Source organism: Coregonus lavaretus (genome assembly GCF_964263955.1).
Source record: "Coregonus lavaretus genome assembly, chromosome: 16".
Classification (NCBI taxonomy): Eukaryota; Metazoa; Chordata; class Actinopteri; order Salmoniformes; family Salmonidae; genus Coregonus; species Coregonus lavaretus.
The window spans coordinates 20,404,366-20,416,897 of NC_140003.1; the positions used below are offsets into that span (position 1 = coordinate 20,404,366).

At 42.0% G+C, this 12,532-nt stretch overlaps 1 protein-coding gene across 2 annotated transcripts; it reads right to left on the reverse strand.

Moving 5' to 3' along the window:
• Positions 1-629: 629 nt before the first annotated feature.
• On the reverse strand, positions 630-8,549 carry LOC311143610 (UBX domain-containing protein 4-like). Of its 2 annotated transcripts, none has more exons than XM_084179464.1 (13): positions 8,197-8,549; positions 7,559-7,661; positions 7,400-7,428; positions 7,048-7,166; positions 6,653-6,842; positions 6,305-6,443; positions 6,157-6,211; positions 4,204-4,356; positions 3,890-4,017; positions 3,612-3,714; positions 3,338-3,469; positions 1,808-2,028; positions 630-1,467 (listed from the first exon to the last, which is right to left on the reverse strand). In XM_084179464.1, the coding sequence occupies exons 1-13, from the start codon at positions 8,276-8,278 to the stop codon at positions 1,329-1,331; spliced, it is 1,593 nt and encodes a 530-aa protein (XP_084035590.1). In that variant the 5' UTR covers positions 8,279-8,549; the 3' UTR covers positions 630-1,328. The 2 variants fall into 2 exon arrangements, with proteins under 2 accessions (XP_084035590.1, XP_084035589.1); XM_084179463.1 differs by having other exon boundaries at positions 4,204-4,368; positions 8,197-8,517.
• Between the last annotated feature and the right edge of the window lie 3,983 nt (positions 8,550-12,532).

Below are 12,532 nucleotides of genomic sequence, written 5' to 3' on the forward strand. Positions count from 1 at the left end.
ACTCTGGAGCAGGATTTCATCAAGGATCTCTCTGTACTTTGCTCCGATCATCTTTCCCTCGACCCTGACTAATCTCCCAGTCCCTGCCGCTGAATATTTCCACAGCATGACGCTGCCACACCGTAGGGATGGTGCCAGGTTTCCTCCAGACATGACGCTTGGCATTCAGAACAGAGTTCAATCTTGGTTTCATCAGACCAGAGAATCTTGTTTCTCATGGTCTGATAGTCTTTAGGTGCCTTTTGGCTAACTCCAAGCGGGCTGTCATGTGCCTTTTACTGAGGAGTGGCTTCCATCTGGCCACTCTAACAGGATGCACCTGAGCTCAATTTCGAGTCTCATAGCAAAGGGTCTGAATACTTATGTAAATGAGATATTTCAGTATTTTTTTTATTTTTTTTAAACCAGTTTTCTCTGTCATTATGGGTATTGTGTGTAGATTGATGAGAACATTTAATGTAATGTAACAAAATGTGGAAAAAGTCAAGGGGTCTGAATACAAGCATATGTGAAATCTGAAGCAACAAAGATCTTTGGTTCACTGTGATATGTCACTGCCATTATTTGCAGCTCATTGCATGACAAAAAAGACCTGGCTTCAATTTACGGCACAAAATCACAGAAAGGTATAGAGTCAGCCAAAAGCTTGTTTATTGAAAAACATGTATTTTTATTCCCATAGTTAAATGAGAGCGGTACAGTGGTTTCCCATGTTGAACTAGTAGTAGAAACAACCCATGCTACTGCCGAAGGAGGCAGTTTATGCCAAGGGGGCCACAGCCTTGGTATAAAACACACAGCTACACACATAGCCCCTTCCACCAGACTAGAGAGAGCCCTCATATCAGACATTTTCATTAAAGAGTTGTCATCTGGGTTACTGACTTAAATAAAACACAAAGCTTCTTAATAATGCAGCTGTCAACATATCCTTTAGACAAGGACTTCAATCAACACCCCTATTCAATCAACACCCCTATCTCAACCCTTCATCACACAGTACAGTAGACATGTCAGAATATTGAAGGATCCCCTGGCTGGTTGTATTCTAAGAGGCTGAATGAATCAAATAACAGTTTCAACACAAAAGGGGATCATCTCTGTTCAAGCCCAACGGTCAGGAGGTTAACTTGATTACATCTACCCATGCAAGGGAGGAGCAGAGTACAGGCTTGGACAAGAGAAACATAACAGAAACATCATAGCCCTAATATCAGCATTATCCTCCATTAGACCGACCGACACGCACTCAGGAAACTCACCAGGTCAGAGAGCGAGAGAGAGAGAGAGAGAAGAGAGGGAGGAGAGATTGAGACAGTGTTATTGCACTACATCTGCTGGGTAGAGTTGCCGTTCCAAGTGTTATTCTCATCCTCACTGTCCTCGTGATTCCGTAGCCTGTGGATTTTTCCGTCTTGTTTGAAGTCTGCTGGTTGCTTCTCCCGTGTGCGTTTGCGAAGGGTTTCTCTGAGAAAGTGGAAATGGATGTGAAATAACCCAACTAGGCTTTAGAACACCCAATCTTACATAACCACGGCGCTCAATCAAACCCCTAAATTAATTCTCTGAATTCTTTGCACTCTGGTTACAACAACAATTCATGTTAAAGGTGGCTGTTATGACCTCTGACAAGGATTAACCTGAACCAGTAGACCAGCTTAACCATTCAATTACATTGTAACAATCTGGCAACATTTTGTCACTTGAACTCCTAACCATAATGTACCATCACAACAATCTCAGCTACTCCTAAAAATATGCCTGTACACAATGACTACATAGAAGAGTCTGCTGGATGGGGCCTCACCTTTTTGGTTCACCAGATGAGGATGAGGAGGCAGAGGCAGTGTTGGGCTGTTGGGCTGGGCCTCTGGGGCCTGCTGCTCCAGGGATAGGGGTGCTGGTGAAGAGGAAGCCACTCAGGAACCTCCACACAGCCAGCAGAGGGTAGAGGATAGTACCCAGCACAGCCCAGATACCCCCTCCAGAGGTCGACTGCACTACCATGTTGTTTGGCCGTCCCGTTTGCTGGAAGGGGTTAGAATTATATAAAACACATTTTATTCTCAATGCTGTCATTCTACTGGGAAAACAAGCAAAAAGTCCCCAAAACAAACTAGATAAAGCAGTCGGAAAGTATTCAGACCTCTTCCCCTTTTCCACATTTTGGAAAGAGGTTTGTAGAAATATTTGCAAATTTATTACAAATAAAAAACAGAAATACCTTATTTACATAAGTATTCAGACCCTTTGCTATGAGACTCGAAATTGAGCTCAGGTGCATCCTGTTTCCATTGATCATCCTTAAGATGTTTCTACAACTTGCAACTTCCTAGAGCTGGCCGCCCGGCCAAACTGAGCAATAGGGGGAGAAGGGCCTTGGTCAGGGAGGTGACCAAGAACCCAATGGTCACTCTGACAGAGCTTCAGAGTTCCTCTGTGGAGATGGGAGAACCTTCCAGAAGGACAACCATCTCTGCAGCACTACACCAATCAGGCCTTTATGGTAGAGTGGCCAGACGGAAGCCGCTCCTCAGTAAAAGGCACATGACAGCCCGTTGGAGTTTGCCAAAAGGCACCTAAAGGACTCTCAGACCATGAGAAACAAGATTCTCTGGTCTGATGAAACCAAGATTGAACTCTTTGGCCTGAATGCCAAGCTTCACGATCGGAGGAAACCTGGCACCATCCCTACGGCGAAGGTTCACCTTCCAACAGGACAACGACCCTAAGCACACAGCCAAGACAAGGCAGGAGTGGCTTCGGGATAAGTCTCTGAATGTCCTTGAGTGGGCCAGCCAGAGCCCGGACTTGAACCCGATCTAACATCTCTGGAGAGACCTGAAAATAGCTGTGCAGCGACACTCCCCATCCAACCTGACAGAGCTTGAAAGGATCTGCAGAGAAGAATGGGAGAAACTCCCCAAATACAGGTGTGCCAAGCTTGTAGCGTTATACCTAAGAAGACTCTAGCCTGTAATCGCTGCCAAGGTGCTTCAACAAAGTACTGAGTAAAGGGTCTGAATACTTATGTAAATATTTGTTTTTACTTTTAATAAATTAGCAAAAATTTCAACAAAAAAACTGTTTTTGCTCTGTCATTATGGGGTATTGTTTGTAGATTGATGAGGGAAAAAAAACAATTTCATCAATTTTAGAATAAGGCTGTAACGTAACAAAATGTGGAAAAAGTCAAGGGGTCTTAATACTTTCCGAATGCACTGTACACAAAGAAACCTAAGAAGCCTAAATATAACTGTGGAGCGATTCTATGACACTGTCTTGTTGTGAATTCTATCAGCAGAAGTTTACATAGAGAAATGGGGAGCTCACTCACAGGCAGCAGCACTATAGAGGCACTGGGGGCCAGCTCAAGCTCCAGTAGGGTCTTGTCCAGGTCGTCAGCCGTAAACTCTCTGCGAGGGAACACGGTCGCCAGGGCGAAGTTGCCATACCTATTTCCCACTTCCTGAGAGGAGAAATATAAACTCTTAAGTGACAGCCAGCATTATGGTATTTAATATCATACTCCACCAAAGAGAGGATGAACATGTTCTTAATAGTCACTTGTCCAACTCTTAAATTATATTGAGTTAGAAAAAGTATCTTACATTGACAGCGAACTGCCGAGCCTCCTGCAGTCTGGCCTCTGAGGGGAACTGGTTGGTGAAGAAAGAACCATCTGGCAGACGGAACTGTATTCTGGCTATGGTGCTGGAGGACAATAACACAGTTTTTTGATGCCAATCTATAATTACATTAGTAGTGACATATAATATAAAACTTATTGGGGTGTTTAAACATTTTATTTATTTAAAGTGACTGCTTTAAAACTTCCTCATGGATATATAACTTCCACCCCAGCCCTGTGACTAGAATAGCTCCATACCTCCTCTCCCTTTGTGTGTTCTCCTTCTTGGCATCTGCCTCTGCCTGTCTGGCCTGCAGTGCTGCCAGCCGGGCTGCCTCCACCTCCTCCTTGTTGTTGGCATAGCGGGCAGCTCTGTCAGCGCGGTCCTGTGGGGACAAAGGTGCATCAGCCAGCCACTCACCTCCTCCCACACCACAACAAACAATGGCTATTTCATCAACAAACCCTGCAGCGCTCACTCAGGCCGCTAGAGGTAGTTATGAGTGAAAGTTCAATCAGAGAGGCCCAACAAGGGATAAGTTGAGGAGTGAAAGTGTGATGTGTTTGTTTACCAGGGCGATCTGTGCTTTGACACGCTCCCTGGCAGCCTTCTCCTCTGCCTTATCCCTGTTCCTCTCATCCATAATGCGTTTGGTCTTCTCATCCTCGTTCTTCCTCTTGAAGTCAAGCATCTCCTTCCCCATCTTCCTTCTCTCCATCTCCTTCTTTATTTCACCCTGACCATCATCACACAGAAATAGATACAGGTGCACACAAGCATTAACACCAGAACTGCCATAGGCCAACGGCCACTGACGTTTGATTTTGTAAGTAAAAAGAATCGGCCAAAAAGTCCTGCTCTTTCCCTGACTTTTCTTAAATGTTTGTCTTCTACATTGCTCAGTTGTCAGAATTTTAAAATCACAAACAGTACAGTATTTAGGGGTTTTTCTACCAATTTTCCACCCCCACACCTATTCCTACCTTAACAGGTCAGGACAAATGTGCTGTAAGACGTTGGTACCCAGCCATGTGCTAATGTATGTGTCTCTCCTCACTGAATGAATGAATGGGCGATAGAAACTGATAATTGTGCATGTTACTTCACAATTGAATTTAAATTAGGCCTAACTGAATGGTAAGGAGGGTGATTTCATTTAGTGTAATGATGATGAAGAATTGTAGCCATTGTGACTGAAATCGGGAGCATAGAGAAGAGAAGACTAGATTGATTGATGCGTAAAGGCACGGTTAGGGCACAATACAGAGTCCAATACAATCAATAAATGACTAGTTTTCATATTTTGTCATGAATATTTATATTCATTCTTTCCATTTGTGTTATGCCTATTTATCAACGTCAGCTCTCATGTTTATAGCAAATCATTTGACCCTAGCCTTGGTGGTTGATATTCTATTTTACGTTTTACTTTGTTAAAAAAAAGCTGTTAGTGGACTGAATTATTTACTATAACTCTATTACTAATCAAATTTATCGTAAGTGAAACAAAAACAAGCTACGTGTTGCAATAGGCCTTTAGAATAATGCAAAACATACATTATCCTTGACTCTGTCAGAGTTTATGAGCAAGGGGAAGTGAACGATGCCAGCCAGCCTGCACAGCTGGCCTATCGAAACTACACCTAAACTATACAGAAACTAATTTCACACATAAGAGTTAGCCTAAAGACAAGATTAAATTGACAATAGTCTTGATGAGTGACAATATTATCAGTTGTCAAATTGTACATGAAGAGATGGGCGCAGCTTGGAATTAACAGAGGCAGGGAAAGGAGCACCACTTTATCAAATCCTCCTTCAGTCACATGCAGGTAAAACTCTGATAGTAACAGAAATAGCATATTCTACAGTTTCTATAACACTTACCTTTGTCAAATAACTTAAAATTCAAGAGGTGAAGCTCCATTTCCAAATATTACTTTTTCAAAGAATAACTGCGCTGTCCATGCGGCATCATTGCTCAGGCTGCAAAGACTAGTAACATAATAAACGTAAAATATATGCTATTCTGTTCTATTTATATATAAATGTTCTTATTTCCACTATGTTTTTTAGGCCTGCCAAAAAAAATGATGTTGGTTTTCTTTGTGATGGATTGATTTAACTCTTGAACTAGTGGTTTTTCATTTTTACTTATAGCCTAGAGTAGCAAACTAATGAAAATGCTATTATGTTCTTTGAAATAATTGTTTTTTTCATATTCTAATGTTACCTAAGACCTTCATAAACGCAACCAAATGATGATTCTTCCCATAGCATATATGACATTTATTTATTAGACTGTTAGAATGTTGACCCGTCATTGGCTGGAAGGGGGTTCCAACGAGGCCAGGCGTATGCTAATAACGTTGCCCAACAACATTCTCTAGCGGATACTTATAGGCTGAAAGGCCCGGCGGTTCTTACTATGTATAGGCAACATTTGCATTATATAGTATTAAAAGAGCTCAAACTTGTGCTGAGGTGTCAGTATGGGACACCAATGTCTACAGTTATTATTTACCTCCTCCTCTCCTTTCCTTTTCTGCTCCCGTCTTTCCTCCAGTTTCTTTGTTAACCTACAGAAGGAAAGGTTTCAGTTTGAAAAGATAAAGCATGTTTCAAACCTTTATCCCACCTCCGTCGTGTGTGTGTGTGTGTGTAGTTCCTACCTCTCCACCTTGGCATCGAGGCCTTCGTCAGGCTGAGAGCTGGTTGACACGTCGTCTGATGATGCACTCCTGTCATCCCCAAGGGTCACAACCTCCGAGGCCGAGGGGCCGCCTTCTTCTGCTGGCCTGGACAGGGCTTCTGGTTAGGACCACAGGCAGATCAAAGCAATCATTATCAGCAATCATGACAGTGTCTCAATTTCAATATCTCAATCAACAGGACACATATCAAATAACATGCACAGACATGCATTTACATATAGCGCAAGTACTTGTATTTTGTGGCATTGCTTTTCAGTAGAATTACTTTTCATCAACATTCCATAGTGACCCCTCACACAAACACACCTTTAGACGTTGCTGGTACTGGTGCTGCTGCACTGTCTGTGTCTGCTCGTGGTGTGTGGCTAGGCTGGAGCTCCTGTGGGGATGAGGGGGGCTGTGCTGGGGCTGGCTCTGAGGCTACCGTGGCTCGGGGGCAAGCCTCCATGGGAGCCCCTGCATCCACTCCCTCACCTGTTATCTGCTGAGCGTGCATCTGTAAGGCACAAGAAATGCATGTTAAGTGTGACACCCTCTAGCCTGGCTGACGCACGACCCACGTGACTACACAGCGAGCTGGAGACTTCGAGAGCAGGTGTCAGCCAAACTAGATACCCTCTACCGTACATCTATCTCAGTGCTCTTGAAGACCATTTACTGCTGTTGTTTAAGTATTTTCTGTTTTGTAATGGCTATCATACCTGTTTGACTTTGTCGATTCTTTTCATGAGTTCCTCTGCAGAGACACTCCCGGCAACAACTTCCAGGGGGATTCCATTCTCTCCGATAAAGAAACTGGACGGGATGCACACCACCGGGTCTTTTTCAGAAAGTTAAAGACAAACCAACCATACTCACAATAATAATAATAATAAAATGGGATTGGACTTGATTGCATGATCTAGAATGTCTGAAAGACAAAGCTTGGTGAATAATCAAACATGTTTCAGAAGAGACGCAACATCTTGTTCTAAAGGAAATAAAGCCTGAGGGATCACAAACACAACAGTCTAACTCTAGGGGTGATAAGAACCCTTTGGCGAGGAAGGATACAGATTTGGGAGAACTGAGTGCATGTCTCGCTGCAAGAAAAGAAAAACATTAAACATAAGATGCATCATATTTATGTTAGTATTTCCATTTTGATAGTACTGCACGGAAAGAGTACATCATATCCACACAAGTGTAGGAGGATTCCATTATAAAGGCTACCTCTTGGAATCAACCTTGATTGCAACACAGCAGTTATGGGAGGCCTCGGCCACTCTGTCGTCCTCCCAACTGGACATCATTTGTGCTGACACCTCATCGTCGCCTAGTAGAGAGCAAGAATGTCAGATTCAGAAGTGGTGAATCACTCGTCCTACATCACTCAATGCCCTGTTCCCGCACAACACACGTCTGTGGTGTTGGTGTAGCGGACTAAACTCCACTCCATGGTGAAGGAAGGAGTTTAGTCCGCTAGTGTTGGTGGTGACAGTCGCCATCCAGAATAATTGCGACTAGTTAGCTAGCCAGTCAGACAGTTTGTTGTCAACTTGCGGCTAACACTAGTACCAGGAAGCTAGCCAGAGCTAGCTAATTACATCGCATTAACTAACGTTAGTTAGCTGAGATTTGACAGCTGTCATTCCTTTTCGTTTTGACAAGCTAGCATCGGCTACATCGACAGCTCGAGTGTAATGTTGTCGACATGTATAGCTAGCTAGCTAAATAGCTGACAATGACAGGGCTCGTTTGCTCTCCCGAGCTTGACACAGTTTGCTTCGCTACCTATGGCGAATCATTCAACTGGTTAACGTTAGCTTTGCTAGCAGCAAATCTGCGCTGGCTAATCTACAAGACAATACCTGTTATTACGACGACGAAGATGGAGCTCTGTTGTTTGGCGGAGATGATGGCTGCTGGAATAGAGCCTTCAAACCAAATCATTTTTATAAAATGTGTTGGCTTTTCCTGTTAAATCTTTTCAATCCTGCAAGTGCCTAGAACGTTCAATCATCACGGAACTAACGGAGAATGATGGAAGTTGTAGTCCAAAGATACGAATGCTTGCTTATGGGACTTGTGGTCCTCTGTAGCTCTGCTGGTAGAGCACGGCGCTTGTAACGCCAAGGTAGTGGGTTCGAACCCCGGGACTACCCATACACAAAAAAAAAAAAAATGTATGCACGCATGACTGTAAGTCGCTTTGGATAAAAGCGTCTGCTAAATGGCATATTATTTTGAAGTCAGTTCATTATGTCACCCAATTAACAGCAGATGGCGCTGTGGTACTGATGAAGTGATTGGTGCAGATAACTAACTGTCCCCCACGATGAACGGGGGACTGGATCTATCGGATCTATCTCAGTCCATTTGAACATTAGTTAGTCGAACGAGATCTCAGTCACCACTGGTACGATTTTGACGAAACTTGGGTGAATGATGCGTCTTGCCATAGAGATCCGGCATTTACAAAATTAAAGACTGTCTATTATATTGACACGATAATCACATGACCACTATAACAATGGAAATAGAGTACCACAGTATGAGTCATAATACCCATAAAACCTAGAAGTCAAACAGGGAAATGGTTCCAATCGTTTTCCACCATTCATTCTTCCCATAGGTTTTTTTTATTTTTAGAAACACTTCAAATAAGGGCTGTGTTTTGTGTAGGCTTACCCTGGCTTGACGTTTTGATAACTGTGTAAATCTCTCTAGGACAAGGTGACTTTTATCAATATATTCGCCTTTATTTAGCCCCCCCCCCCCAAAAAAAAAAAGGGGAAAAAAATGCTAATTAGCTGCTAATGTGGCTATCTTAAAGAACTACAAATGCCATTAATATCTGGACGAGACTGCCGAATCTAGGTAAAGTAAGAATCTCTGAAATTAACTAATGTTAGCTAAATGTAGTAATGAATAAATTGGCTACATTTCTTTAAATGGGCAATTATGTGAACTGTCTTGTGCAAGTTTTAAATTGACACAATACCTGTTAGCAAAGGTGTCAGTTAGAGATGACACGCAGGAGCTTGCAGGGATTTGCATGATGTCTTTGATGCTAATAGAATTTTCGAATCTGAGAGTAAATAGAGCCGAATATATTGATAAAATTCACTTTTTCTGACACAGATTTAAATGGTTATCAAAACGTCGCACCAGGGTAAGCCTACATGAAACACAGACCTTATTTTAAGTTTTTCTAAAAATCCTATGGGAAGAATGAATGGTGGGAACATTTTGGAACCATTTCCCTGTATGACCGCTAGGTTTTATAGGTAGTATGACACCTCCATTGTGGGGCTCTATACATGTCCTCAAAGATGGAAGGCAGGCTGGAAGAGGGGAGATCAGGTGGGACCATTCTAGCCAATGAGAGGGCAGATACATGTGTGAACAGGCCATAGAGATAGATAGAGGACTCATCTTTGTATCTGTGCCATTATAGTGTCTGTAACAGCATGGGCAGTGCCATTGAGGCTATCTCCATTTTAAAGTAGTACATTTTCTTCTTCATTGGCTGATTGCGCCCAACTTGTAGGAATCCCCATCCAGTGGACTACTTAAAATGGTGGAAGCCCTCAATGGCAATGTCCATTTGGATTTCAAATCAAACATGAGGTTAACTATGAAGTTAAAGTGCAGACTGTCAGCTTTAATTTGAGGGGATTTCCATCCATATCGGGTGAACTGTTTAAAAATTACAGCACTTTTTGTACATAGTCCCCCCCCCCAAAAAAAGTATTGGGACCAATTCACTTATGTGTATTAAAGTAGTCAAAAGTTAGGTAATTGTTTAAATATTCATAGCACGTAATGACTACATCAAGCTTGTGACTCTACAAATGTGTTGGATGCATTTGCTGTTTGTTTTGTTTGTGTTTCAGATTATTTTGTGCCCAATAGAAATGAATGGTAAATAATGTACTGTCATTTTGGATTTCAAATCCAAACTTTTGGAGTATAGAGCCAAAAGAATAAAAAATACTTCACTGTCCCAATAATTACGGAGGGCATTGTCTATGCAGCCCCTCATGAGCAACATGTTTCCCATAAGGACATAAGCTGCGCCCATTAGATTTTTAGCAAATTATACTTTTTGTCCCGCACGAAACGTATTCTTTTTTGGTGACCAATTTTTGTAAAAAATATATATATATTTTTTCATACATCGTATTTTATGGTCAATCTGGCTTCTGTATTGGCCGTACAGCATTTACTGAGATGCGGCCTTTGCAGAAGTCAGGTCATGCATACTTGTTGCACTTCGTGGAGCAGAGCTGAGCTGTCGTGAAAGAAGTTGTCAAGGAAGTGAGTTTGTGTTTATACAGGATGTACCGCCTCGTGGGTGACGACATGTTTGCTGTTGCCTTGGAACTATGGATCTTTGATTAACAAGGCCCTCTAAAAAACAAACGGGTGTGGTAGCTCACCAAACTCAACACAGAGATGTATTATGCAATGATTAATAGAACATTGCATTTGATTAATGTGCTAATAGATCAGCCTCCACTACATTACTTTGTAATGCAGTATTAAGATAGTATTGGTTAAAATAAGTGTACTATTTGTATTCTTGCTCTTTATGGAAGTATTTTTATTTCACAAGGCAAATAGTCACAAAATGTCCATCTTAGCATGTCAAACATCCTAGTGCTTTTCCTACTGATCATTTCCCCACACTCTCTAAAAGGCTATGCATGGTCAATTACTGTGATAGTCTCTGCAGAAGTCAAGGCATACATACTTCTTTCACTTCGCAGAGCATAGCTGTTGTCAAGGAAGTGAGTTTGTGTATATACAGGACCTACCGCCACTCAATCATGTCAATGCAGAGCTACTCCTAACAATTCACTAGCCTCGATTGGGGAGAGACTACATTTTCACTACTAGTTTGGTGCTTTCTCTATCAAGAAGATAAGCATTTCGTGCCGTCTTTTGTTTTTGATGCTACATCAAGTTGATAAAGAAAATCTTCTTTGATAGTCACCATGTCTTTGATTTTCAAAATGACAGAAATTCAATCTAACCTTGTTCTTCATTAGGGTGGTTGTGGTCCCCAGATGCCAGATACCCAAACCCTGGACATTCACCAGATATTTACCCACTACATCAACCTAGATTCAGCATACCCCTCTCTATCCAAGCACCTATTCCTATGGTCACAATGCTTTTCCTATCTTATTGCTGAACCACCGGTTTTAAACAAATCGAAACGGCCTCACCTTTACTGTCAGGGCCAGTTTCCCGGACCCAGAAGCCTAGTCCTGGATTTAAAAAGCATGTTCAATGATGTAAATGTGATTCTCCATTTAAAGTGCTTTTTAGCCCAGGACTAGGATTAATCTATCTAGGAAACAAGCCCTCTCTGTTTATAGTTTAATAAACACATGAAAACCTCCACTACCCTGTTTAATAGTAGGAATACAACCAAATTGGCATAGCGATTGAAGCTGTCTGTAACCTAATCTGTCTAATAGAGCCCTTTCCAACCTCAACTCATTTTAGCTTTACTCCTACTGTGTCTGAGCTGACCAAGTCATACGACAGTGGAGAGGGTAATGGCAGCAGGTTGTCACCCTTCTGACAGTGACATGCATATGCTCTGAGTGCTTCACTACACATTATCAGAGAAAATGACCACTCTCAGTAACGACTATGAGCACCTTTCACAGAGAATGGGGTTATGTCATTTCCTTTCATGGAAAACATCTCTCTGCTCACAGCTTTTGTTCAATGATTTATGCATGTCTAGGATTATACTGGGGGTGATAGTGAGTGCACTTTTGTACTATTGGTTTTATACTGATTTACCATCAATTCTCCATGGTCTTCAGTGTATGTATACATTATAGAGCAACATGTATTAATATTACATGTGCTACTTGAAATAACTTAACGCAGAAATATACTTAACACCAATCCGTGTGCTAGACATCGACCCTCGGATGGGAAAAAATGAAAATCAAGAGGAAAAAAGGCATTGCAAATGAATATCATAAAACAACCCAAGGGTCATTTATTGCTGAGAATTTCCTCAATAACAAAAGCTCAATTTCGCCAGCCTTGGCTGCAACACGGAGCTCAGCTAGGTCCTCCAGATGTTGGCTTAATTATCTGCTAATAATCTCACTTGTCAGTATGGAGATCCTTAATGTCGCGACCGGACACCTAACGGGCTCCTTAACATACGGA